Source organism: Silene latifolia, chromosome X (genome assembly GCF_048544455.1).
Source record: "Silene latifolia isolate original U9 population chromosome X, ASM4854445v1, whole genome shotgun sequence".
Classification (NCBI taxonomy): Eukaryota; Viridiplantae; Streptophyta; class Magnoliopsida; order Caryophyllales; family Caryophyllaceae; genus Silene; species Silene latifolia.
The window spans coordinates 221,670,356-221,698,189 of NC_133537.1; the positions used below are offsets into that span (position 1 = coordinate 221,670,356).

Sequence of the window (27,834 nt, forward strand, 5' to 3'; positions counted from 1 at the left end):
AGGTAAAATCGTTTTGTGATGTTTCTTCAACTTGTTAGCAATTCACAGTATCCAACAATGATGTGCTTGTAGCAATCACTCACCTTGTGACAACATTGTTTTAAGGCCATTCAAGCTTGCTCATATATTTTTTTTCCCTTGCTTTTTCTTATGCAAATAAATTATCAGGCCCGTCAAAGCCACAGGCGGATTCGGATTGTCCGTGTTGAAACGACGACGACGGATAAGCAAAGTATAGTTGGGTTATTGATACCGAATGCTGCTGTTGAAGATGTCCTTCAAGGTTCTCTCTCTCTCTCTCTCTCTCTCTCTCTCTCTCTCTTGCACGCAGTTCAAATGAAACTAGTAATTACTTTGAGTTGATTTGAATCCATTTTTGTTGTACTGTATGTCCAGACAAGATTACTTTACTGATATGAACCAAAAAAACGTCAAGTTTTCAGTAGAGAAACGTACTCAGAAAATAGTTTCAAAGTGGATCAAGTATTAATTAGATGGTCACATTACAAATGGAATCAAAGACATTTTCTTTAGGGCTTAAACCATTTACAATCTAAGTTGCTCGGATTCGTTTAGAAGTATCCAACACGGGTGCGTGTCCAAGTGCCGGACTCGGCCATTTTTATGAAAAATATGCATATTTTGGCTTAAGATGAGGTTTCAAAGTGTCGGGCACAGGTACATGGGACAATCAAAGGAGTCGGAGTAACATGGTTTACAATATAAATATGAATTTCCTCAATGCAACTCTAGATCTTTTTAATACAACAACATTACCCCAGTGCCTCAATGGCTCCCGCAAATTGCGGGGAAAGGGGGGTCGGATGTACGCAGCCTTACCCCTGTGTTAGCAACACAAAGAGGCTGTTTCCGAATGACCCAAGATGAAAATTGCGTCGAGAACTGCAACGAAGGACCGTTACTTCACAAAAGAAAGAAGTGCAGCCACTTTAGTGAGCCATTTTGATTTATTCCATTATAATCCATAACCAAAGAGTAATGAGTCTTTGGCTCCATTGGAAATATGGAAACTCTAGATCTTTTTAATATACAAATTTAATATACAAATATAATTCTGGATTGGCCTTTCCTCAATGACTAGATAAGATTCTCAACTGGCCTGATTCATGACATTTCTGCCCTACGGGAAGTCTGCAGTCTGCAGTGTGCTAGCTATCTGGATTTCTTGTTCTGATCAAACACACTGAACAAGTGTCGTAATATCTCCACGATCTGCAATTGAGAGTGTTTACAGTTTGCATTACCGGTCTATTTAATTGTGTTGAATTTTGATCATTAACAAATTGCTTATAAATAGTTTTGGTTGCCAGATCTGTATATTTATTTTTATGATTCATTGATTACAGGCTTGGCTTGGGTACAAGATATTGATGACTGAGCGTATCCAAGAGGCTTTTTTTTTCTTCAAGTTACAAAAGAAGAAAAGTAACAAGTCAAAGTGGTTGCTAGTCCAAAATACACCAAAAGCTAAAGGCAGTTGGGATTGCCGTTTTGTTTCCTACTCCTGAATCTGAATTGTATCACCATTTTTCGGCCCATTCTTGTAAATCGCCCTTGTAATTATAGGATGTCCAGAAGAATAGTCTAGCTGATAAACTAATCCCAGCAATGTTAGTGAATAATTATTTATTAATGTTACAGCAAACAACTTCTCTTATTTCTTGGTTTCTCATTGTGCGTTATAACAGGGTAATTAATTTAGTTATAATTAGTGTAGATCCCGCGCAAATGCGCGGTAAATATAGGTCTTTTATTTTTTAGTGTATTAGTTATAGATTTTAGATTTATATCTCATAAATTTTTATAAAAAATAACTAATATTAAAATTAATCAAAATAATTGAATTATTCCATGAATTGTGTTTTTTTTATAAAAATATTTTAATTACATCAGATTGTTTTAAAAAAATTCTTTTTTCGTCACGAAGTTAATAATAGGAGATACAGTTTTTATGTATAGATTATTTTAAATGGAAAATTAGTTTAATAAATGAAAATCTAACTTGTTTCCATACATAAGTTTGAGCACTTTGTAGGGAAAATTTTAAAGAAGTTGTATTATCTTAGTATATAGGAGGATTTATATACTTTTTAAATTTACACGTCATTAATATTTATCAGTTCACTCAATTGTATTTTGATATGAAATAAAAAAACAATTAGTCTCTTGTATAACAGATATATCCGTTATTATAATGAAACGGGTCAGGTTGATATCATTTAGAAAGTATTTGGTTGTGGATAATTTTGAGAAATTAAATAATTTTAAAAAGGGTAACAAATTGTAACAAATAATCTTTTCAATATCGTTTCCTAAAATCGCGTTATTTTCCACCAAAAAATCCCACGACCGTTTCTACTCCTTTCTTCTTCACTTTTCTCCTGTCTCTTTCTATTCCCATAAACCCTAGATTTTTTCTTCCCAAAAAAATTGTTACAGATCCGAAAAATTGGGGCTACATTCTAGAGATGAAACGCGTGAAACAGGTAGCAAGAAAGGGCGTTGTTCAAGCAGTTTCTAGTGACGTTGAAGGTATGATTTAGTAATTTAATTGTACTAATTGATTTGGATGTAGATTCATAATCGTTAACATTGTTGGTCGTGTTTTTGCTTGTGTTTTAAGGAGTCGAAATTAAAACTTACGTAGCTACAAATAACAATAAGAGGAAGACTACTAGCAGATCTATTGATGGGGATGTTGCCGTGGAAGAACCACGGTCTGGTAAGTTTCTTATTCAATTTTGTCATTTCAATTTATTTTTGAATAATTTGTAGAAATGCATTTCAATGTTTGTTAACCCGATAAGGTAATCTCGGAAGTCCTATTTCGAAGAAAGGAAAAACCTTAGACACTGAAGTGGAGGCGGTAGAAGGCGGGACAGTCGAGCACGGGGGAGCCGTAGTAGAAGATACGGTACATGTGGAAAAAGACGCCGTTGTTCCTGAAGATGGGGTTCCTGCTCGAAAAGTTAGACAAGCTCCGGTAAATTGGAGACGGCATGGTAAGATGGTTGTATCTTCGGATGGAGCTCTGATCAAGTAAGTTGACTACTTAGTGCGTTTATTGTTTTTAATGTTGTGTTTTTTCTTGTACTGTGTTGGAATTATTGAGTTGTTTGTGACCATTCTGGTTGAGTTTGTAGGTATTTATTGGTTGTGTATAAAACCTAATGGAATGGTTGTTCAAGTAATCTTGTATAGACATTCAAAATAAGCTTGCCATTCATCCTCAGTAGTTGAACATTTGTTTAAAAGTAGTTGTTTGGATTGTCTGTGACCATTATTTTTTTTGACCAATATGTTTGGATTTCTGTTTGTACGGTATTAAGAGAAGGTTGTGACCATTCTGATTCAACTTGTAGCCAGTTTTCGAATGGGAATAAAATGTGACCTATTTTAAGCTTTGTATAGTTTTTGATTAATTACCAATAGGTTAAGTTGCTTGTGACCATTCTGGTTGAGTTTGTAGGTATTTATTGGTTATGTATTCTATCTACTAGTATAGATGAATTATAAGGTGACCAATATGTTGAGTTGTTTGTGACCAGTTTTGAAGTATTTGTAGCTCTAAATTAATTAACATAGATTTGTGTTATTTTTTGTTGTTTTGACCATTATAGGTTAATTAGTGGCCAGTTCTTATTTTTTGTTTGGATTTCTATTTGTACGGTATTAAGAGAAGGTTGTGACCATTCTGATTCAACTTGTAGCCATTTTTTGAATGGGAATAAAATGTGACCTATTTTAAGCTTTGTATAGTTTTTGATTAATTACCAATAGGTTAAGTTGCTTGTGACCATTCTGGTTGAGTTTGTAGGTATTTATTGGTTATGTATTTTATCTACTAGTATAGATGAATTATAAGGTGACCAATATGTTGAGTTGTTTGTGACCAGTTTTGAAGTATTTGTAGCTCTAAATTAATTAACATAGATTTGTGTTATTTTTTGTTGTTTTGACCATTATAGGTTAATTAGTGGCCAGTTCTTATTTTACATAGTTTAACCTGTGATTGTCTTATAGTTTTTACTTGTTCAACTAATCTTGTATAAATATTATATAGGTCTGCTAAAAAGGTTGTTGATGCATATGGGTCCCCGGGCGGACTGTTTAAGCTGATTAAGAAGATGACGTTAGAGCAAAAGAGAAGTGTAGAAGAGATTGGTTTCGGGGGTGTTGGAGATCGAGCTAGCGGTATGTATCACGTGATGATAGATTGGTTGATGAATTGTTATGACCCAGACTCCAGGATGTTCACAATTAGTGAGGGGCGGTACTTTATTTTGACGAGAGATGATGTGTATGACACATTTATGTTGCCTTGTGACACTGGGAAGGATGTATTACGTACCTCGAGTAAGAAAAAAGATAATCCTGATCTTGGGCTAATGGAGTGTTGGAGAAAGAGGTTGGGTATAAAAGCGGGTGAGGAGATTTCTAGTGATACATTGGTTGATGATATGTTGAAGATGCCTAAAGGAGGCCACGATTTCAAGCAACTTTTTGTATTGTATGCTCTTGGCACTTTCCTTGCACCGACATGCCATAATCACGTTGACCTTAAGCTTATAAAGGCCGTGGAAAATGTTGAGGACATCATTAATCAAGATTGGTGCCTTTATGTGGTAGAAAAGCTTAATGAAGCTGTGGACAAATGGAAGGAGAAGCGAACAAAGAATGTAGGTGGATGCATGATGTTGCTTCAAATACTTTATTTTCATCGCCTTATATGGAGGGATAACAAAAACACGTTAATAACCATTCCTTTAGTTAAACATTGGACATACGAGAAAATAAAAGTGCGTGTGGAGGATGAAAGGGCTGGTGCATTGAAGAACAACAACGAGTATGGTCGTGGGGGTTGGGATAAGAAGACGTACCCTATCTCCGAAATCGCCTAAAGTAATATATAGGCTTCCAACCGAGGGTGATGATCCTAGACATGATGACCGCATAAAAAGAACTACCACGTTTGAGTTGCCAAGTGATTTATTGAGTGATGAAGAAATTGCAAGCAAATATAATGATGTAAGTTGTTTACTCTTTAACCTTTACATTAGTAAAAGTGTATTTTTATTCTGTTTGTGACCATTCTTCTTGGTTTCGTGACCATTTTTTTTTATTAGAATTATAGCTTGTGACTGTTCTGATTTGGACTGTTCTGGTTTGATTTGTGACCATTTTTTTATACTTTGTGACAGTGATTTGGTAGAAAGATTACTGAGACTATTCTGATTTGTGACTGTTCTGGTTTGGTTTGTGACCAACTTTTTGTAGTTTGTGACCGTGGTTTGGTAGAAAGATTGATGAGACCATTCTGATTCGTGACTGTTCTGGTTTCGTTTGTGACCATTGTTGTATAGTTTGTGACCATTGTAATTGAAATTTGACAAACATATTTTGTAACCTCTTTAAATTTTACAGTGGCCATTTATTTTTTGACAAACATATTTTGTAACCTCTTTAATTGAACTTAGTCGTTTTTAGCATACTAATTCTTTTTTATGAAGTATAGTAATTGTTTGTTCATGTTATTCTCTTTTATAGCCCCGTTTGGTGAGTTGGATGATGACAAAACGGGATTTGGAACTTGTGTCAAGGTTACATGAGAATAGAACGAAAGAAGTGGAAAAGCAAGCTAATGTCACCCCGATTGATGAAGAGCAGGTTCGTGAGGAGATGGAAGGAGAGTTTACACAAGCCTTGAAGGATCCAAACTTCTTGGCACAATTTCTAGATATGGGTAAGAGGATTGATGAGATAGCGGAGATGAAGTTGGTTGAGGCGCCCTCCTTTGACCTTGGGATCGATTCAATTGGTATCAATGATTCAATTGGTACTAATGATACCAACTGCCCGGGACCTTCACAAAAGAAGAGTGTGCATTGTCCAAAGCGACTACGAGATTCAAACAAAAGCAAAAGCGTGTATGTAAGAAGATGCACAAGGTTGGCAACGAAGAATGGAGCCGAAGGGGCCGTTGTAGAGGATGATTGCGTAAAGGATAAGTAGCAAATTGGTGTAGTAGTTGGGAAAATATTGATATTTTAATTTGGATTTGGTAGATGATTAGAAACTGTTGTTGCTTTCTAGTTGAGATTCTCCTTTAAATTGCAAACATTTATGAATTGGACACATCTTATTTTGATAATTTATTTCAAGTGAATTGAACACATTTTCCTCTTTACTGTGTTCCGTAGTCGAATTGTGCCTATTATTCATAACTGGTCACATTATATTCTTAACTGGTCACATTATAATATTTTGTGGTTAGTTATCTTTTGTGGCCACATTACAATCTTAATCGGTCACATTATAATCTTTTGTGGCCACATATCTTTTGTGGTCACATTATAATATTTAATTTGTCAAATTATAATCTTAATCGGTCACATTACAAAAGTCCTTTCCATTTGTGGCTATATTACTGCTATTTGTAGCCCTATATATACTATTTATACGTTGTTACCAACAACAAATTTTTACACTAATTTGTAACCTTTATAGATCAAATCGTGACTTTTATTTTGCGGGATAATTAGTGTGAAATTAGAATCTTGCTACTAATGCCCGATGTCTACATTTTTATGTTTATGTTGCTTATTAAGATTAATTTGTGACCAGATTTAGGAACATTTGTTGAAGAGTACTTTTTAAATGTTTGTGAACATTTTTTAATACTTAGTGACCAATTTTAAACTATTTGTATTTTTTAAATGAATTAGTTATTTTATAGCCATGTAGCCATGTATCTACTATTTGTAGCCATGTATCTGCTATTTGTTAGCTTATTACCAGCAAAATATAATGAAACAAATTGTAACCAAATATCGGAACATGCAGTAGAAGAAATAATTTTGCGACAAATTAATTAGAAAAACAATGTATAAATATTCGGTGACTAAAACAAAAATGCTACGTTCAAAAAATAAAGCACAACCAAAAATGCATAGTACCAACTACCGCAAAGTAAAAACTTATTTTGCTTATAAGAGCCTAGGAATGGGAGTGTATGGCGATTCGACCTCATTTGTTTTAGCGGGACGGTTTGACTTTCGTTTTTGTATCCCGCTTTTCTTCCTTTGTTTACGCCCCTTCGAATCGCTCGTTTAGGATCAAGTATCGTAGGACCTGTGCGTGGAGCACTATTTGTTGGACACTCTGACGCTCTTCTACTGTTGAAAAAAGTTTGGATATCTTCTAGAGCTCTTGAGTAAGCATGGTCAAATAACGACCTCGCTTCGGGTACACTCTGACATTTTGTTATCAGATTGTTGAACATGGTAAGCGATTGACGCCGCCAATTAACAGCCTCATTAATGCCACTTCTACGCCTATCATTAGGAAGAAGTCTGTCCCACACTTCCTTCTTGGCAAACTTAGTCCACCTCCTTAAAATGTATCGATCGGGAATTTCGGAAACAGACCGGAGGTGTAAGATGCGGATGGAGTGGAAGCATAGCCTTCCGCATTCCTGAAATTTACGACACGTGCAGTCGATAAGCAAATTAGAAGAATAAAATGTGACATGGTGTGGATTTTCATCAGTACCCGATGGATACACAAGGTATGACTTAATATGATCTTCAGTCGTACATTCTATGGCCCTTGTACCGATTGCGATACCGAATTCCTTCTCAAATGCCCTGAACAATTTCAGTGTATAAACTTGGGATGCATGATCTAATAAGTCCACCATAGGAAACACAGATGTGGGCTTGACACGAATATTATTAAATTCATTTCGTTCCTCTTCCGACCTCCATCTTCTGACCGTTGACTCAAATATGTGAAAGAATTCGGTAAGTGAAGTAGTCTTAGTTGCTTGGAACCCCAAAGCACGGTTGGTGCTTTCACTCCGTTGCGACGATAATATACCTGCTGAAAAGTATCCCTTATTAAATGCGGTGCACCATTTTTCCCTTAAAGTATAAAGACGATCAAACCAATCACTATCTTGTAGTCCGTAATCTGATATCATTTTACTCCATGTATCTTCGAATTCCGCCTCGCTATAACAACCATTAAGACATTTGTTGAATACGGTCTGGAATGATCGATTATGCTTCAGTGAACCATAGTGTGAAACAAAGATTACATTGCTGGATATGCCATTGACATAACCTATGCCTTGAAGTTGGATAAACCTAGAAATTGAGTGATAACAGTTAATCGGGGGGTAACTATTACATATAGAACGTAAATATACACTGTGTCCATTTTACTATGAATATGTGACCATGTGAGTACATAAAGTAACCGTGCTATAACAGGTTAAACTAATGAAGACATCGGTCAATATTTTAGCCTGAATGGTCACAAACAAAACAAAATAAAGAAATTCTATAGTAGTTATTCATAACCTACACATAGCTTAAAATTGGTCACATTTTGATCTTAATAAGATACAAAAGAAAAGGAATTAAGTCATAACCACAATTGGCCACTAATGTCATCAGAATGGTCATAAACTATAAAAAAATGGTCACAAACCAAACCAGAACAGACACAAACCAGAATGGTATTGTTTAATCTTTCTACCAAACCACGGTCAGAAACTTTAAAAAATTGGTCACAAACCAAACCAGAACGGTCACAAATCAGAATGGTCTCATCAATTTTCCTACCGAAACTACACATAGCTTAAAATTGGTCACATTTTGATCTTAATAAAGAACAAAAGATAGGATTTAATTCATACCCAGAAATGGCCACTAATGTCGTCAGAATGGTCACAAACAACAGAAATAACACAAAGTTGGTCCCGTATCGATATTTGATTACAAAATATGCACATGTTGAGTTATACGTAGCCATTTTCAAAATATTATGTAACTATTTATCACTTACTTATGAGGGTCACACTTTTGTGTGGGAAAATGCACCTGTTTACAGCTAAATATTAAGTTGTAACCATTTACGTAAGAATATGTGACCAGTTAAGTGTTATTTACCTCTTTGATGGCATTTGTCATAGCAAGGTCTTGATCAGTAAAAATAGTTACAGGACGGACATCTTCTCCCATTGATTCATTGAAGGCTTTAAACAACCACTCAAATGATTCATCTTGTTCATTCGATATGAATGCAAACCCGAACATAATGTTCGACCAATGGTTATTAATCCCAATTAGCGGACCGCAAATCAAGTTATATTTATTTGTACGGTAAGTGGTGTCAAATATAAGCACATCATGATACAATAAGTAATCCTCCTTCATCATCGAGTCCCGCCAGAAAACATGGCACAATCTTCCGTCGGCACCAAATTTCAAACGGAAGAAGAAACCTGGGTCTTCAGATTGACATTTGGTCAACAATTCGACCAAGGTTGATGCATCACCGCCTTCAATAGCACGCATCTTAAGCCTATTAACGTAATTGATATGGTCTCTCTTTGTATGTCCAACAAACTCCTCGCCTCCAGAAATAGCAGCTAAAACACGATATTGGACAGATGGTCGAACCAAGGCTCCAGTCATCATTTCAATCACCTTACCCTCTTCAGCGGTTATTTTCCTCTCTGACCTGTGGTTATGTTGCCATTGAGGGGGCGTTAAGCTATGGTTATGATCAAGGTTATGGTTTAATATTTCCCAAAGACCTTTCTCGTTGAGTTGTGTCCGAATGGAAGCCTTGCAAATAGATCTTGTGATGTTGACTTTCTTCGTACCTGACGAAGAGGGTGTCCCATCAGAGTTCAATGATCGACCATTACCGTGCTCACCCTGACAGTTACAGACAAAATATCTCTCATACTCGACATTCTTTTCGATACGACGAGTGCCTTTTCTGGTACCAAAACCAGTTGCTGCGGCATGTTTGTTGTACAGAGTGAGTAAGTATTCCCATTTTGTAGCTTTCAATCCGACAAGAGAACCAGAGGCGTCAAAATCTACAAAAATTGCAGACAAAAGAAAGACTGTAAATGATGAACGATTGAATAATTTTGGATGATAAATTGTAGCAACCGCATAAACAATTGACAAGCACACCAATTCAACGCATAAACAATTGACGAGTAGACGGATATATATTACGAATTCATTGTTTAATTTATAGGTACAAGTGCAATCTGTTTTAGCATGATAAAATGCAGGGGTTGACCAATATAATCTTGTTTAGTTGTTCTTAGTTACAATAGACGCATCAAAAAAATGACGATCAGACAAAATAAACGCATCAAAATCTTGCAATACCTTCTTTTAGAGAAACAATTGATCCGTCCTTCAAAATAATTGAACCGGGATTAGCATCTTCATCTACAATATCGTCGTTATGGAATGGAGGCATTATATCATCATTGTCATTGTTAGTCATCTTTCAGAGAAAAAAAATGGAGGCCAAGAAAGGTAGAAGGTGAAGCTGTTAAACGTAACGTGGAAAAATAAAAAGTCAAAAGAGAATATTGTAAATAAGGTATGTGTATTATTTAGTTGCTATTTTTGTGGATATTTTATTTTTTTAACATATGAATGATTAAGTCAACCCGTATGACTTGTTGTTTGGGTTTAAATAACCAGTATCCGCGTCCGTTTCACTATTGTCGTGTTTACAACCGTTATAAACAAGAATTTGCGATAAAAAAATGAAGTGGAAAACTAATAAAAAAAATTATTTAAGTTGTGAATTTTTTTTAGTGAATGTTTTTTGTCATGAAGCTAATAGTAAGCATGCGTCAAGTTATTCTCTACAGTTATAATTATTGCATTACTGAAAAATTTAGCAACTTATACTTTATAGTTTAATATCAATTTTATTTTATTTTAATGAAAAAATCATAATTATGAATTTATTTAAAAAATTAGAGTTTATTTATAAGAATATATTCATTGAAAAGATAATAATGTGATGGAAGAAAACTTTATTTATTACCTTATTTAGCTAGATGCTTTTTGGAGGGAAAACTAAGAGAATTTTTATTCTCTTAGTAGTAGGGGGGATTATAAGAGTAAATTATCAATCACACCCACGTTTAATCCACTTTTTTACATTTACATCGTCAATTTTTTTTTTTTTTAATTATCCAAATTAATAGCTCAGGTTATAAATTGCACCCAATGCTATTCTCCGGTGAAAAACTTTATGAAATGATGAATTTGCTCTCGTGTTTATAATTCTCGGTTTTGCTTGTGACTCTTCAATTACTTCCCTTATTTCACAAATTTAACCTAATTTCTTCCCATTTTCCCCCCAAATATTTGCTCCTAAAATTTCTTCCAAATTTCCGTCATACTTCAATCTTAATTATTGAGAGATTGTTCATCCATTACCATCTATCACTTTAGTAATTTATGTAAGTTGTCGTTCTATCTCTTTTTTTGTATTTGTTTGTAGTTTATTGATTGATTGGTGTTACTTTGGTTATGTTGTGAAATTGATTATTAATCATTGGTTTGAAATTGTTTTTTGTTTCTTACCCTAATTTGTGGGATTATAATTATTTGCCATTGAATTTGGTTAATTTTTTTGTCAACTTAATTTCTGGGTTTTTTTGTCAACCTAATTTCTCTGAGGCTTAATATTAGGGTTTTATATTTATGGGTTTTGATTTTCTAGGTTTTACTATTAGGAGTTTGAATTTCTGGGTTTTGATTTTATGGGTTTTGCATATCTGTGCCTTCAATTATGTTTTCCCATCTTTGAATATATCCTTTGTTCTTGATATACTGTAGGAAATGGCTTCAAAAACTCCTCCTACTAGGGTTACTTTGCGTGTATATCATGGTGGTGAATTTAAGTGTAATCAAGGAAAGTTTGAATATGTGGGTGGTGCTGTACATCTTCAACGTGGTGTTCTGCTTGATGATGTTACTGTGGAGATGTATAAGAAATTGACTCTTAGGTTAACTAGTAGAGATGAGTCAGAAATTTGGTATAGAAGACCAATGAGGAGTATTAATGATGCTAATGGAAAGGGGTTATTGGTTTCTTGTTTTGATCTAATCAATTTGTTAAAGACTCTGTGTAAGAATACCAACACATTGACTGTGTGGATTACCCAACCTTTAACAACATAATCTTTTGCTTCTACTGTATTACAAAGACCAAAAGTGCCAATGCAGGCCTACTGAAAAATATGTTGTGGTGGAAAATACTTCTATATATGGTAAAGAACCGAGTATGGAGGCCACAACAACTATATTTGTCCTATCCAAGTCAAAGCACCCACACAAATACGTACCCCAACTAATGCACCTGACTCACCTCTCTTACTTTTAAGAACCTCTCTTACCTTTAAGAAGAAAGCCCTAGAGAACACAAAAATACCACACAAACTTCACCAAAACTGATCATAAAAGCCGACCTTGTTAATGTAAATGTGATCACTACTAGGGAGAAGTTAACCTTGAAGAGGAACTTAAACTTTGGTGTTCAACCTGGGATTGTGAGTTCAACCTGGGATTGTGATAAGGGAAATAAATGGAGATTGTGACCAACAGACTGGTGGTGTGAGTGGTGTAGTTTCAGGGTTTATTGAGCTTGGAGTACATAAAAAAAGCTGATAGAAAAGGGAAAGCTAAGATCAATGATGAGATAGTACCTGAGTTTGGTCATTTCAGAAAGGTTGCTAAAGGCAAGAAGAAAGCAACTGTGAGAAAGGAGGGGAAGAAGTTAGTTGTGAGAAAGGGGAAGAAGAAAGAATTAGATATTGGAAAGGGGAAGAAAGCAGATCTGAGGAAGAAAGGAAAGAAAGTAGATCTGAGAAATGGGCACTACTACAGATACAGGCTATAACAACGGTTAAAAACCGTTTTTATATAAAAAAGCGGACGTTGTTAATGCGTCCGTTGTAAAAGGTTTTAACAACGGTTGGTTTTCTTAAGGAACCCGTTGTTAAAACTATTAACAACGGTTTTAACTATAAAAACCTGTTGTGGAAAGCGTGACTCAATTTTGGGGGGAAAGTTATAACAACGGGTTGTAATATACAAAACCGTTGTTATAACTAAAGACAACGGGTTGTTTATAAATAACCGTTGTTTGTTTTTAAAAAATAAAAATAAAATAAAATTAAATATTATTAGATGCATGCATAATTACGGTCCGTTATAATTCCGATGCATGCATTATTACTGCCATCCCTGTGCATATGAATGGACAACATGGAATGAGAAGGGTTAGTAATAAGATTTGAAGCAGCAGAGAGAGATATGATGATGATTATGACACAACTTCCTAACATATATATTAATTAAAAAACAACTCAAACCACACATTGCTTAGTATAAATACATGCATTATCTCAACTAACATTCCATTATCTCACTATATATCTCTAAACCCTAACTGCTAAAACAAACTCCAAATAAACCCTAATTAATCTTTCAAACAAACTAAAAACTCCATCAACAAAATGAATGATATCATCCTTAAGACTCTTACTATGATCGAGAACAACAACAGTTTCATCCGCCGGTTGCTCCACATTGAGGAAAGTTTCGGAGCTACCTTGCGGATGCTCGATCCATACTGAAGGACGCCAAAAAGATGGCTTTGAGAGGAAGCGACGATTGCGGCTATATGACGATATAACAACTGCTGAACGGAACCTCCAAATAGCCAAGGAGGAGAGGACGGATATCATAGAAGAGAATAAAACTTTCTATGAAAATATTAGAATTGCATTTTTATTAATGTATTTTTTTAATTTATGTATTTTTATATATATATATATATATATATATATATATATATATATATATATATATATATATATATATATATATAGAGAGAGAGAGAGAGAGAGAGAGAGAGAGAGAGAGGTTCTTCTAAGGTCCTTACATCCATTGAGTCCCTAAGTCCTTATAAGGGCCTTTGGATGGAAGGGATGGAGGGATGAGATTACATCTCAATGGAGGGCTACAATTGTCCCTCCCTAATCTTCTTCCCTAATTGTGTATAACTCTACCTAATTGTGTACAACTCTTCCACCATTCTAATCTCCCAACTCACTTCCTCATTATTCATTCATTCACACTTCTCTCATACACTCATTCTCTCTCATCTTTCTCTCATTCTCTCAAAAAAAAAAAACCAAATCAACAAAAAAAAAAAACCAAAAAAAAAAAAAACAATACTCTTCTTCACCATTCCGCCTCCCTCACTCCACTACCCTACTCCGACAACCCCTACCCTTCACCGTCCCTCCCTCCCTCACTTCACTACCCCGACAACCCCTGCCCACTGCCTATCACATTCCCCGACAACCTCACCCAACAACACCCTTCTTCACCATTCCGCCTGCACCGACACCACAACCCTCCTCCATCCTCCGTCCTTCCTGCTGCCGCCAACCGACACTCACGACCTCACCCACCACTCACGTTACTCCGTCCTTCCCGCCGCCAACCGCAGACAAAGAACCCATCACCCTTCCCCACCGACAAAGAACGACCACAACACCACCCCACCAACACCGACGCCCCTACCACCACCATCGTTCTCCTCTTATATTTCAGATCTAATTTTTTTAAATAAAATTATTGCATTGAGGGGTCTTTGTTTTGTTTTGTCTTTGTTTTGTATTTTTTGCGGTTCGTTGTTCTTCATTTTTTTTCCGATTTACTTGTTTTGTAGTTGTCGTTGTTCTTGATTTATTTGTCCGATTTTATTTTTGTGTTTTGTCGTTGTCCGAGTTTTGTATTTTTTGATTTATTTGTTTTGTCGTTGTTCTTCATAATCCCCAATTTGAAATTTCAGATTTGTTATTTTTTTTAGTTTAGTTATTTTTATTATTATTTGAGATTTGGTATTAATTTTGTGTGGTGGTGTTTTTTTAGATCTATTGGTTTTTTTGTGTTTTTGTCATATTTACTTTATTTTGTAATTGTTATTTGGTTTTTAATTTTTGTTGGTTATTAATTTCTTTGTTGGTTATACACTTAAAACATTAAAGTTATACTATTTATGGCTAAAGTTATACACTTAAAACATTAGAGTTATACACACGATATTTAAATTTGGTTTTTTTTTTATTGTTATTTGGTTTATTTTACATTTCGGGTTTGGTTGGGTTGTTGGTTTTTTGGTTTTATTATTGTTATTTGGTTTTTTGTTTTTGTTATTATGAGTTTTTTTGGTTTTTGTTATTAATTTTTTTTTTTTCATATTTTTCATATTTATTGTTTGATTTTTTTACTATTTACGACTAAAGTTATACATTTTATGACCAAAGTTATACATTTTATGACCAAAGTTATACAAAAAAAGACTAAAGTTATACAAAAATTGGACTAAAGTTATACAAAAAATTGGACTAAAGTTATACAAAAAATTGGACTAAAGTTATACAAAAATGAACCAGAGTTATACAACAATGTACCAGAGTTATACAAAAATGAACCAAAGTTATTCAAAAAACGACCAGAGCTATACAAAAATTGGACTAAAGTTATACAAAAATGAACCAAAGTTATACAAAAATGAACCAAAGTTATTCAAAAAACATCAGAGTTATACAAAAATGCACCAAAGTTATACAAAAATTGGACTAAAGTCATACAACAATGGACTAAAGTTATACAAAAAATTGGACTAAAGTTATACAAAAATGAACCAAAGTTATACAAAAATGGACCAGAGTTATACAAAAATGCACCAGAGTTATACAAAAATTGGACTAAAGTTATACAAAAAATGAACCAAAGTTATACAAAAATGAACCAAAGTTATACAAAAATGGACCAGAGTTATACAAAAATGCACCAGAGTTATACAAAAGTTAGTCCATTTTTGTATAACTTTAGTCCATTTTTGTATAACTTTGGTTCATTTTTGTATAACTTTGGTTCATTTTTGTATAACTTTAGTCCATTTTTTGTATAACTTTGGTGCATTTTTTTGTATAACTTTAGTCTTTTTTTGTATAACTTTGGTCTATTTTTGTATAACTTTGGTTCATTTTTGTATAACTTTGGTTCATTTTTGTATAACTTTGGTTCATTTTTGTATAACTTTAGTCCATTTTTGTATAACTTTGGTGCATTTTTGTATAACTCTGGTGCTTTTTTGTATAACTCTGATCCATTTTTGTATAACTTTGGTTCATTTTTGTATAACTTTGGTTCATTTTTGTATAACTTTGGTTCATTTTTTGTATAACTTTAGTCCAATTTTTTGTATAACTTTAGTCCAATTTTTGTATAACTTTAGTCTTTTTTTGTATAACTTTGGTCTATTTTTGTATAACTTTGGTTCATTTTTGTATAACTTTAGTCCATTATTGTCTTAGATGAAAAAAAGTATCTCACAAAAAAAAAAAACGAGATTTAAAACACGAAATCGAAAAAAAAAAAAAAAAAAAAAAAAAATGACGAAATAAACCGAGACGCAAAATCTGGAAAAAAAAAAAAAAAACGAGTTTATATAATTACGGCGGTGGTGGAGGTGGCGGTGGATGTGGGCGGTGGGTGGTGTCGGTTGGGATAGTGGTGGGTGGTGGTGAATGAGGAAGAGAGAAATGAATGATTTATTTGGTTTTTTGATTTATTTGGATTTTTTGATTTATTTGGATTTTTTGGGTTTTTTTATTTATTTGGATTTTTTGGGTTTTTTTTATTTATTTGGATTTTTTGGGTTTTTTATTTTTTTGGATTTTTTGGGTTTTTTTTTTTGAGAGAAGAGAAGAGTGAAATGTGTGAGATGAGAGAGAAATAGGTGGGTAGAAAACAAATATATAGTAAATTAGTGGTTAATTAGGGTGGATTAGTAAAGTGTGTTAATTTGCTTGTATAATGACTTTTGGTGGGTTCATCTCATCCCTCCATCTCCCTCCATCCAATGGCTCACAAAAGACCTTATGGACTCAAATATATAATGGACCTTAGTTGATCCTTCCTATATATATATATATATATATATATATATAACAAAGTTCTCCTAAGTCCCTTATATTTTTTGAGTCCATAAGTCCCTCCCACAACCCTTGGATCATGCATAGTGGAAGGTTGAGATTGAAAGCAAAAAACACACTTAACACTAATTAATTCACTTCTCTCTCTAGTTTTAATAATACATTCACTAATTCATTATCATACACAATTAACACCATATTTTGTCTTATACTTCAAAGTTTATGAAAATTTTGTTAACATTTTTCCTGTTTCGTTTTTTTTCGTTTTTTTTTTTCGAGACAAGTTTTCGACTTTTACGTTTTTTTTTTTCGAGACAAGTTTTCGACATTTTAGGATTTTACGAGTGTAATTCTAACAGCAAAAAGTGTAATTTTAAGGAATATTTTCGAGAATTTAGCGTTTTACAAGTTTAACTTCAATCTTTTCCGAGTGATTTTAACGAATAATATTTTGAATTTTTGTAATTTTATCACAAGTTATTGTAATTTAGCATTTTACGAGTGTTATTTTAATGACAAAAAGTGTTATTTTAGTCCAGATAAGTGTAATTTCAGTCCAATGAGATTGTTATTTTTAGTCAAGGAGAATATAATTTCAGTCCAATGAGAGTGTTATTTTAGTCCAGGAAAGTATTTTTTTAGTCCAGATAAATGTAATTTCAGTCCAATGAGAGTGTTATTTTAATCCAGAAAAGTGTAATTTTAGTCCAGAAAAGTATAATTTCAGTCCACTGAGAATGTAATTTTAGTCCATTGAGAGTGTAACATTAGTCCAATGAGAATATGAGAATATGACCAAGTCCATGAATAGTGTAACATTAGTCCAATAGTAGTAAGTGTAATTCTAGCACAAAAAGTGTAATTTTAGCCGAAAAAAGTGTTATTCTAGCAGAAAAAAGTATAATTTTAACAGAAAAAAGTGTAATTTTAGCGGAGAAAAGTGTAATTTTAACAGAAAAAAGTGTAATTCTAACAACAACAAAAAGTGTAATTTTTGCAGAAAAAGTGTTATTCTAGCAGGAAAAAGTATAATTTTAACAGAAAAAAGTGTAATGGAAAAAGTATAATTTTAACAGAAAAAAGTGTAATTTTAATGAAGAAAAGTGTAATTTTAACAGAAAAAAGTGTAATTCTAACAGAAAAAAATGTAATTCTAACAACAAAAAGTGTAATTTTAGCCGAAAAAGTGTTATTCTAGCAGAAAAAAGTATAATTTTAATAGAAAAAAGTGTAATTTTAATGAATAAAAGTGTAATTTTAACAGAAAAAAATGTAATTCTAACAGAAAAAAGTGTAATTCTAACAAAAAGTGTAATTTTAGCCGAAAAAAGTGTTATTCTAGCAGAAAAAAGTATAATTTTAACAGAAAAAAATGTAATTTTAATGGAGAAAACTGAAAAGTGTAATTTTAACAGAAAAAAGTGTAATTCTAACAGAAAAAAGTGTAATTTTAATAGAAAAAATGGTAACTTTAATAATAGAGAAAAATGTAACTTTAACAGAAAAAAGTGTAATTTTAATAGAAAAAGTGTAATTTTAATGGATAAAAGTGTAATTTTAATGGATAAAAGTGTAACTTTAAAGATAGATCTAGGTTTAACTTTTTATAACTAGATCTAACTTTTTTATTTGTTTTTTTTTAAAAAAAAAAAATCAAATCTCCACCATCACAACAAATAAAAATGGACAGCAAAAAAACACAAAAAATAAAGCAAGAGAAATCTGGAAACAAATAAATAAAAAAAAAACAAAACAAAGATATCAGGGAAACGTGATTGTTGAAGAGGAAGTAAAAAAAAAAAGAAACAAAAAGAAACAAAAAAACCAGATCTACAATATTTTTGACTGTGCTCAGTCAGTTGCTAGTTTGCTACTTCAATCATTTAAGAAAGTCCAATACGTACTCTTTTCTTTTAAAGACATAGGTACGTTTAGATGGACTAAAGCAACACTTGATCTCTTGATAGACCATCTGACATATGAGCAATTGGTACAAACAAAAAAAAGAAAAAAAGAAGAAGAAGAAGAACAAGGTAGAGGAGCGAGAAGGCAGGACGGAGGAGGGAGGTGGCGGCATGAGGGTAGGTGTGAGGGCGGCAGATCTAGGGTGGCGGTTTTGTGGTGGAGTTGTGGTGGACGGCTGATAGGGGTGGTTGTGGGGCTGTCGAGGTGCTCGGTGAGTGTGGGGGTGACAGGAGGTGGTGTCGGTTGTGGTGGCGAGGAGAGTTGGGCGTGGTGGCTGTCGGTGGTTGTGGTCTTTGGTGAGCGTGGGCCGGGAAGAAAGGAGGTGGTGTTGTTGGGCGGCGGAGTTGGGCCGTGGATGGTGGTGGTGGTGGGTGTGGGTATGCGGTGGTGGTGGTGGGTTATTGGCGGTGGGAAGGGTAACAGTGGCAGCGGGGTGGGGAGGTGGTGGTACCGGTGGGTTGGGTTGGAGAGAAAATGGGGGAAAATTTTTTGATTTTTTTGTTTTTGAATTTGTTTGGTTTTTTAGAGAGGAGAGGTTTTTGAGAGATAAAAAATGAGTGAAATTATGAGATATGAGAGATAAGTGGTGTTTGGAAAAGTATATATATTAAATTAGTAGTTAATTAGGAAGAGTTAGTGATTAATTAGTATAGGTAGTGAGAGAGTGGGTTTAATGAGCTTTAATCCCTCCTTTTTGCTTTCAATCTCAACCCTCCATCTTCCTCATCCAATGACTCTAAAGGGAACTTATGGACTCAAATGTAAGAGGTGGACTCTCTTGATCTTTACACTATATATATATATATATATATATATATATATATATATATATATATATATATATATATATATATATATATATATATAGAAATAGGATCTCGTGCGAACCTAAAGTTCGGTGCGAACTGTACGAACTAATATAATACCACCTCATTTAATAGTAAAAAAAGAAAAATCTCTGACTTCGTTGTTCCTCATCTTCACGAATTATGCCTTATCCACCACACCCAACCTCCCTCACCCTTATCGACCACCACTCATCGTCACCACCGGCCACCATTGTCGTCGGACCTCCGCCATAAAAATCACCGGTGCACCACCATAACTCAACCGTCGCCGGCCGTTTCATTTTCATTTTCTTTCTCTTCTCCGCCTTATTCGCCTCGTTACTTTCCAAGTTCCCATCAATCCTTATCACCTGCTGCCACCTCCGACAAAATTCTGGCGACCGACATGTCATATCATCTCCGGCGAAAAATGCGATTTCTGTTGCGAAAGTTTCTGATTATGGGACAAATGTAATTAATTTTTTGAAGTTCAATCTCATTTTAAGTAGATCTTCCAATTATTTTTTTGAAAATTTTAAGTCAGCATAAAAAAATGCGATTGAATTTCGGTAAGATAATTGTTTTAACAACCTAGTCGCTAGTTCTAAGTCAGGTAATGTCTTTGGTCGGCAAAGTATGAGTCCACTGGTTGTGGCGAAGGGAAATCGACTGCAGTGATATGTTGTTTGTGGGTGGTTGGGAGTGGTGACGGGAATGTGTTGAAAGGTATATGGTGGTCGAGTTTGTCGAAGGGTGGATCTGGTGGTGGGTGGGTGAGTGGTCGTGGTCGTGTAATGAAGGGCAGGTGGTTTGATGGGTTGTGGCGTGGTGATGGGCTTGGTGGATACACAAATTACCCGTCCGGATACACATGGTATTACTACCGGATACACAAACCGATTTGTGTATCCGTTAGCAATACCATGTGTATCTGGGCTAATATTACCATATTTTTGGATGCTTAAAGGCCCTAAATGTGTGAGCGCTTTGTTTTAAGGAGGACATTACATTAATGTGTGGCTCTGATTTCTGAATCTCATGTATGGGATGCTGAGAGCTGCGTAAGTTGAATATGTTGGACAACGAACAGTTGGGGATTTATTTAGGTTGATGTGTATGTGTTTACTTTATTTAATGGGGAGGTATGAATCCATTTGTTAATCCCTGGTAAAGAAAGACTAAGGAGGTCTGAATGTATTTCCAAGTAGAATGGTGGGATATACTCAGCAATTATGGTTGAAATTGGTTCAAGAGTGGTGTGCTTAGCTGTTAATGAATCTGCAGTTGTATTTGTTTGTCTCACAGTACTACAACAATCAGCAGGGACAGGGGTGTGTGTATCAGCCCAATTGGCGTCCGATGCTCCCCCCCAATCACCAGGAGCAGCACCCAATGCACCAGCTGCATAGTCTGGCATACCATAATCAGCCCCCTGTGCAACTTCCTCGTCTTCTGGCTCCTTTGCTTCTTCTGGCTCTCTGTAGAAGAATAAATCAACCTGCACACACAACCATGTTACAACATAAATATCGCATCATTGCTAAGAACAGATATCGACATCAATTGAAAAGAAGGAAATGTATCGACAGATAATTACCATAACATCCCACTTCTGTCCTTGTCGAAGGGTACCCCTCATCTGCAACACCATACGAGCAAGAAGCCAGAACAAACAACCAATGCTGTGCTTGCCCTTGTTGTTGGCAGGGATACCAATGTCTACGTAACCCATTGGCGAATCAGTATCACAGAAAGCAATGGTGGGGATGTTTCCCAAGGCAGCCTCCTTAATAGGCTGAACAAAGACAATCAATCAGATAAATTAGTAAAATTCAAGAAACATGTCCAAATCAAAAAAAAAAAAGCATTCACGAATGTTCGGTTCGGTAACCAAAGCATACCTGGTGGTCGATCCCTGGGTCGGTGAGGATCGGAAGACGGGGCTCATTTGAAAGAAGTTTGAAGTGGTTAGTGAAAGTACCGAAGTGTGACGACCTAAGAAAGCAATGGCATGAGCACCGATGTCTTGAGCAAACTTGAGAACAGCCCTTTGACCATATGGTCTAGCAGATTGAACAATGATATCTTGTGGGTTCTCAATTGCAACGATAACTCTAGCAGCCATTTGGAGCTTCTCCCATGTCTTTGCTAGGTTGATGATGTGAATCCCTATCACAAACCATTTCAACACGTAATTATCTAACTCCATACAATCACATATTATCGTACCCCAAATTAAGTAATTTAGAACTTAGAAACAACACAAATCACAGTTTATCGTAACCCAAATTAAGTTATTAGGAGTAAACAAAACGCTCATACCTTGCTAGATACACTTCTGTAAGTTATTAGATACATACCCTTAGCTAACTAGATACACTTCTATAAGGTACTAGATACATACTCATAGTTAGGCAGATACACTCCTTTAAATAGCTAAATACATACTTTTATTTTGCTATATACACTCTTTAAATTACTACATACACTTCTTTATATTACTACTTTTATTTTGCTATATACACTCTTTAAATTACTACATACACTTCTTTATATTGCTAAATACATTCTTTAGCTAGATAATCTTTCCATTTAAATAGCTTACAAACCTATACTTGTTCAATCCTTTCCTTGCTTGCCTACTATTCTTATGAGGTCTAAGGTAGGTATCTTTAGTTAACTAGATACATACCTTTAACTTGCTAGATACACTCTTTTAAATTACTAGATACGTATCTTTAGTTAACTAGATACACTCTTATAAGTTACTAGATACATGTCTTTAAGTTGCTAGATACACTCCTTTAAATAATTAGATACATACCTTTAGTTATCTAGATACACTCATTACATTATTAAATACAAACTTTTAGCTACTTAGTTACACTCCTTAAATTAATAGATACAAATCATTAGCATTGTATAAGCACATATCATTTGCTAGTTAATAGATACAAACTACCATCTTATATTAATGACGTGTCGTTTAAGTTGCTAGATACATACTTTTACCTAACTAGATACACTTCTTTAAGTTGCTAAATACGTACCTCTAACTAGTTAGATACATTCTTTCAAATTGCTAGATACGTATCTTTAGGTAGCTAGATACACTCTTTTAAGTTGCTAGATACATATTTCTACCTAATTAGATACACTTCTTTAAGTCGTTGATATGTACCTCTAACTAGTTAGATACATTTCTTCAAGCTGCTAGATATGTACCTTAAGGTAGCTAGAACACTCGTTTAAGTTGCTAGATACATACTTCTACCTAACTAGATACACTTCTTTAAGTTGCTAGATATATACCTCTAACTAGTTAGATACATTCCTTCAAATTGCTAAATACGTACCTTTAGATAGCTAGATACGTTATTTTAAGTTGCTAGATATATACTTCATCACAAGGAAGCTAGCCTTTCTCTATAATAAACATCTACACAATTTTCCATCATATATAATAATATCAATGCTCCCATCTTATAGGCGCTATCGTATAATATGTACGAATTTTCACTTGCGATGACCTCTCATAATCAATGCTTCCAATATTATAAACATCTACACAATTTTCTAGAGTAAAAAATGTATCTTACATTAAAAAACAGTGATACATATTCCAATCCAAAACCCACGTAAAAATGAGTAATCTTTGAGAAAACAAAACAAAATTTATAGCACGTGTTAACATTCATCTAAATTATATACAAAAAAACTCAATAGTGCCTCGCTGCAAGCTTTCTTTCTGTGTTCCATACATTAATCTGTGCAAATCATAAAGAGAAAAATTAGTACAATCAAAATTCACTAATTAAGTTTTTATAAAACTAACTCGACAGTAGGCATGAATGAACAATCCGATATAAACCGATAAATGATCAAAGGAAATTGTCAACAAACATCAAGGGATAAAGTACAAGTCTTACCACTATGTTTACACAAAGACATTACATAAACATAACAAGCAGCAGCAGCAATCAATTATGTATAATTTACCTTGTTTATTGGATGGTCTTTTTTAAGAGCAAAGGGAAAGACGAGATTTGTGGGTGGTTTTTTGTAATGACCATCTGAACCCAAAAAACTAGAGCTTTGGTATATGGTGAATTTCATTGTGGTCTCACGTACTTTCAACACGATAGAACCAATCACTTATGTGAATGAAGAAAAGGTGTGGTGGGACAACCTACAACAAACAACTCACGGTGGGTAATGGACCGAGGATATAACAAATCAAGCTGATCTTGCCAATTTTAAACAGACGACGAATGAGAGTGTTGTTGCCTCTTACGGCCACCTGAAGAAACTATGAGACTATCTCAATGACTTTGATTAGCTGCCCATATGCTCCTGCAATAGATGTAAAGGTGATATCAGTAAGATGTTGATTCAACGTCATGAAGATGAGAGGGTTCATCGATTTGCTATGGGACTCGAAACCCCAAAGTATGAGAATGTGAGATTCACAATTTTGAACACTGAATCGCTGCCCAACCCGAACAAGTCTTATCCTAATGTGATTCGAGAAGAATGTGTCAGGGTAAGTATGAGACCTGAACCAATGAGCTTTGTTGAAAGAACTAGTGACGGAGTTCATGGTACAGGGGACTGCACAAACGGTGGTAAAAAAGGGCACTGGATCGAGAATTGCTTCAAAATTATGGGCTATCCAAAGGGCTGGGGTGAGCGTACTCGTGTTGGGACAGGACAGAAGTGTTTCAATCAACTAATGCAATTCAGGTTGGACCTGACAGTGGTTCAACTGTGAGAGAAGCAGAAAACGGAAACATTACTATAAGTGTTTCCACTAATCAGTGGGAACAATTTTAATTTTCAGCAGACACAAACTAAAAACATCTTGCTAATAAACCATATCAACATAAATTGCAGAATTGCACGTGCCTAGAAACATGTATTTTGACAAAACTCGTGCCACCCACAATCAAATTTGCAATCTTTACACCAATTACTCAAGCACCAGACACTAAATTAGTTAATCAAGCAAGATACAAAGGTTCATCCAACATACAATCATACAAAATTACAAACATAACATGCAAAATCAAATACAACCCCTGTCTCAATCATATGTTTACCTTTTTTTATTCTTTGTGACGAATATTTAAATCAAACGTAACCAAACTGAAGGATCACTAAACAATAAATAAGAAATTGAAAAAAGGGCATACTCAATTCCTTTCTGCCTAAGAATATAAAACTGTTCAGGAGACAAAACACAAATTATGGTGAGACAATTAATTGTCTCACCATACGTAGATTAGCCGAAAACTCAACCCACACATTCCAGTCGCCGACCCACTAATTACATCGTTACCGGCGTCAATCTTGTCGTCTCCGGTCGACGATAACAGTCGCCGACCCAGTAATTAACCACCTACAAACACCACATCAGCGTTGTCGATCTCCTTCGACATCACTAGTGGACTCAAATTTGGCCGAGGAAGACGTTTCCCTAGTCAAAATGTTCAAACTAAGCCTTTTATACAATGTTTTTTCGAATTTCCCTTTCTTTTTTAGTAGACCTATAATGAAAATCACAAGTTTTAGGAGTTGGAAATAATTAACTCACCGGAGAAAGGAGATGTAATGGAAACTTGTCGATAGTATGCTGGAGTGAGTCGCCGGAGAATGGAATTAGTCGCCGGAGTAAAGGCAATGTTGTTGGAGAAGATTAAAAAGAAAGACTGTCGGGGTCAGAGTTGCGTCTGCCTGATCGGTGTCGGAGTACTGTCGAGTACGTCACCGTTGGAGGGTGGTGGTCTGGGGGAAGTGGAGGGAGGGTAGTGGGTGATGGTAGGTGGTAGTTGATGAAAGAAAATGGGAAAGACTAATGTCAGTTTGGTTTGTGTAAGTTAGAACTTAGATTAGAAGTGGTGGTAGCGTGTTTTTTTATTAGTTCGTACGGTTCGCACTGCATCTTTGCATTTTATGACGCATTTGACACCTATATATATATATATATATATATATATATATATATATATATATATATATATATATATATATATATATATATATATATATATATATATATAAATTAGGTTAGTTCAACTGTCCACCTTAAGAATCCTAAGTCATGTTCTATTTTAAACCATTAGATCTTACCTAATGAATGGTCAAGATTAAAACAGAAAAATACACTCACTCACCCACTTCCATTAAATCTCTACAATTCCCAATCTCTGTTCACTTTCCCAACATCTATTCATTCCTATTCAATTTCAAACCATTCTGATATTCCATTCTTTTTCTCCCTAAAAAAAAAAAATTCTCACTCTCTTTCATCCTTAAACTCTCCCTCCCCGAATGAAATTACTACTGCCGGAACTCCGTCATGTGCCTCGCCGGCGTGCTGCACTACCAATCCCTTTTTTTCCTCTTTACTTGTTTCCCAACCTGTGCGATTTACACGCCATCGTTGATATCGAGCCCAGTTATGACCGGTTACGTCGCCTATCATGCAAGTGACTCATCGTCGCCACTAGTATTTGAGGTAAGTTGGTGAAGCAAGATTTAGCAATTAATATTTCTATGGTAGTCGAATTAAACCTCGTTGATTTTAAAGTCATATCTTCTATGTTGTGCTCTCTGCCCTTTTCTCTCATATTATTACAACACCTCTTTGTCTCCTCTCTTTTGTGGTCAACACAACTCAATGCTTTTCTTCTATTTGTAGTTAGATCTAATCATTACTATACATTTAAGTTTATATTTCATAAAGTTTCATTCTTTTTCCATTTATTTACGTTCCTGTTCTTGGCGTTTTGTAAAGATTTCAATTTTCTATTTTCTTAATGTTCAATGTTATAAAAACTTTGACTTTATTATTGTTATTATAAGTTTGTTAAAAAAACTTTGTGATTGATCAATTTATTAAATACTTCTATCGGATTTATATATTTGTAATTTTTTTAAATACTTGTTTCTTTTTTTTGGCTTTCAATACAGCTGGAGGGCGTTAGTAGCTTGGTGGCGGTGGTAGTGACTTGATCGAAAAATTTCGAGTTGAAAGATATCCTCGTTGGCAAAAGTCGAGTTCGCTAGTTATGATGGTGGGGATGGCAGTTGCACGATGATGGTGATGGTGGTGGCTGGTACAGTTCAATTAGAGGTGTATACACAAATTAGTATTTGTGTATTTCAAATAGAAATTTGTAACTTTAAATTAGTATTGTGTAACTTTAATGTTTAAAATGTGAACTTTAAATTAATATTGTGTAACTTTAATATTTAAAGTGTGAAACTTTAAATTAGTATTGTGTAACTTTGATATTTAAAGAGTGAAACTTTAAATTAGTCAAAGTATTTTGTAACGTTAATGTTTAAAGAGTGTAACTTTAAATTAGTATTGTGTAACTTTAATGTTTAAAGAGCTTAACTTTAAATCAGTATCATGTAACTTTAATGTTTAAAGTGTGTAACTTTAAATCAGTATTGTGTAACTTTAAATCAGTATTGTGTACCTTTAATGTTTAAAGTGTGTAACTTTAAATCAGTATTGTGTAACTTTAATGTTTAAAGAGTGTAACTTTAAATTAGTATTTTGTAACTTTAATGACTAAAATGTGTAATTATAATGTTTAAAGAGTGTAATTTTAAATTTGTATTGTGTAATTTTAATGTTTAAAGAATCTAACTTTAAATTAGTTTAAGGTAACTTTAATGTTTAAAGAGTGTAACTTTAAATGTACAAAGTGTAATTTCAATTGTAAGTGTGCAACTTCAATGTTTAAAGTGTGTTACTTTAAGTGGATATAGTATAACTTCAAATCGATACTTGTATAACTTCAAATAAATATGGTGTAATTGAAATTGATACTTTGCAAATCAATAATTGTGTAACTTTAAGTGGATATAATGCAACTTTAATTAAGATATGGTGTAATTTCAAGAAATTTCACTTATTACTATGAAATTTCAAATATATAAGTAAATTAATTAATTATTTTCAAGTATATATGGTGTAATTTTAAGTGGATATGACGTACCTTCAACCAAATAGGGTACAATTTCAAGCAAATGGGGTGTAACTTAAAGTAATTAGTAGTACTCAAAATTTTGGAAAATTTTGGAAATTCAATTGTATACGAAAATATTACCATTGCGACGGGCTCGAAAAAATAATAAATTTAGGATTTTGTT

At 34.2% G+C, this 27,834-nt stretch overlaps 3 protein-coding genes and 2 long non-coding RNA genes across 8 annotated transcripts in view; 2 read left to right on the forward strand and 3 right to left on the reverse strand.

Annotated features, from left to right (window-relative positions):
• Nucleotides 1-1,678, forward strand: part of LOC141623812 (protein FORGETTER 1-like) — a 29,453-nt gene extending 27,775 nt beyond the window's left edge. The window contains exons 31-32 of the mRNA XM_074439963.1: nucleotides 169-283; nucleotides 1,368-1,678. Coding sequence (XP_074296064.1) covers nucleotides 169-283; nucleotides 1,368-1,399 — 147 coding nt within the window. The 3' untranslated portion in view covers nucleotides 1,400-1,678. The remainder of the gene's footprint in view (nucleotides 1-168; nucleotides 284-1,367) is intronic.
• Nucleotides 1,679-6,205: 4,527 nt separating this feature from the next.
• On the reverse strand, nucleotides 6,206-10,341 carry LOC141619378 (protein FAR1-RELATED SEQUENCE 5-like). The gene is made up of 4 exons (XM_074436396.1): nucleotides 10,221-10,341; nucleotides 8,976-9,916; nucleotides 7,112-8,086; nucleotides 6,206-6,232 (listed from the first exon to the last, which is right to left on the reverse strand). The coding sequence occupies exons 1-4, from the start codon at nucleotides 10,339-10,341 to the stop codon at nucleotides 6,206-6,208; spliced, it is 2,064 nt and encodes a 687-aa protein (XP_074292497.1).
• Nucleotides 10,342-20,045: 9,704 nt separating this feature from the next.
• LOC141623813 (small ribosomal subunit protein uS2-like) lies at nucleotides 20,046-21,537 on the reverse strand. The gene is made up of 2 exons (XM_074439964.1): nucleotides 21,266-21,537; nucleotides 20,046-21,166 (listed from the first exon to the last, which is right to left on the reverse strand). Exons 1-2 carry the CDS (start codon nucleotides 21,398-21,400, stop codon nucleotides 20,771-20,773), a joined length of 531 nt encoding a protein of 176 aa, XP_074296065.1. The 5' UTR covers nucleotides 21,401-21,537; the 3' UTR covers nucleotides 20,046-20,770.
• Nucleotides 21,538-23,240: 1,703 nt separating this feature from the next.
• Nucleotides 23,241-25,596, reverse strand: LOC141623814 (uncharacterized). Of its 4 annotated transcripts, none has more exons than XR_012533658.1 (4): nucleotides 25,262-25,596; nucleotides 24,225-24,418; nucleotides 23,668-24,021; nucleotides 23,241-23,435 (listed from the first exon to the last, which is right to left on the reverse strand). It is a non-coding gene; the product is annotated as an uncharacterized LOC141623814 (long non-coding RNA). The 4 variants fall into 4 exon arrangements; XR_012533657.1 differs by having other exon boundaries at nucleotides 24,225-24,433; XR_012533655.1 differs by lacking the exon at nucleotides 24,225-24,418.
• Nucleotides 25,597-25,782: 186 nt separating this feature from the next.
• LOC141621716 (uncharacterized) lies at nucleotides 25,783-26,994 on the forward strand. Its single transcript, XR_012532608.1, has 2 exons — nucleotides 25,783-26,185; nucleotides 26,641-26,994. It is a non-coding gene; the product is annotated as an uncharacterized LOC141621716 (long non-coding RNA).
• Nucleotides 26,995-27,834: the final 840 nt, after the last annotated feature.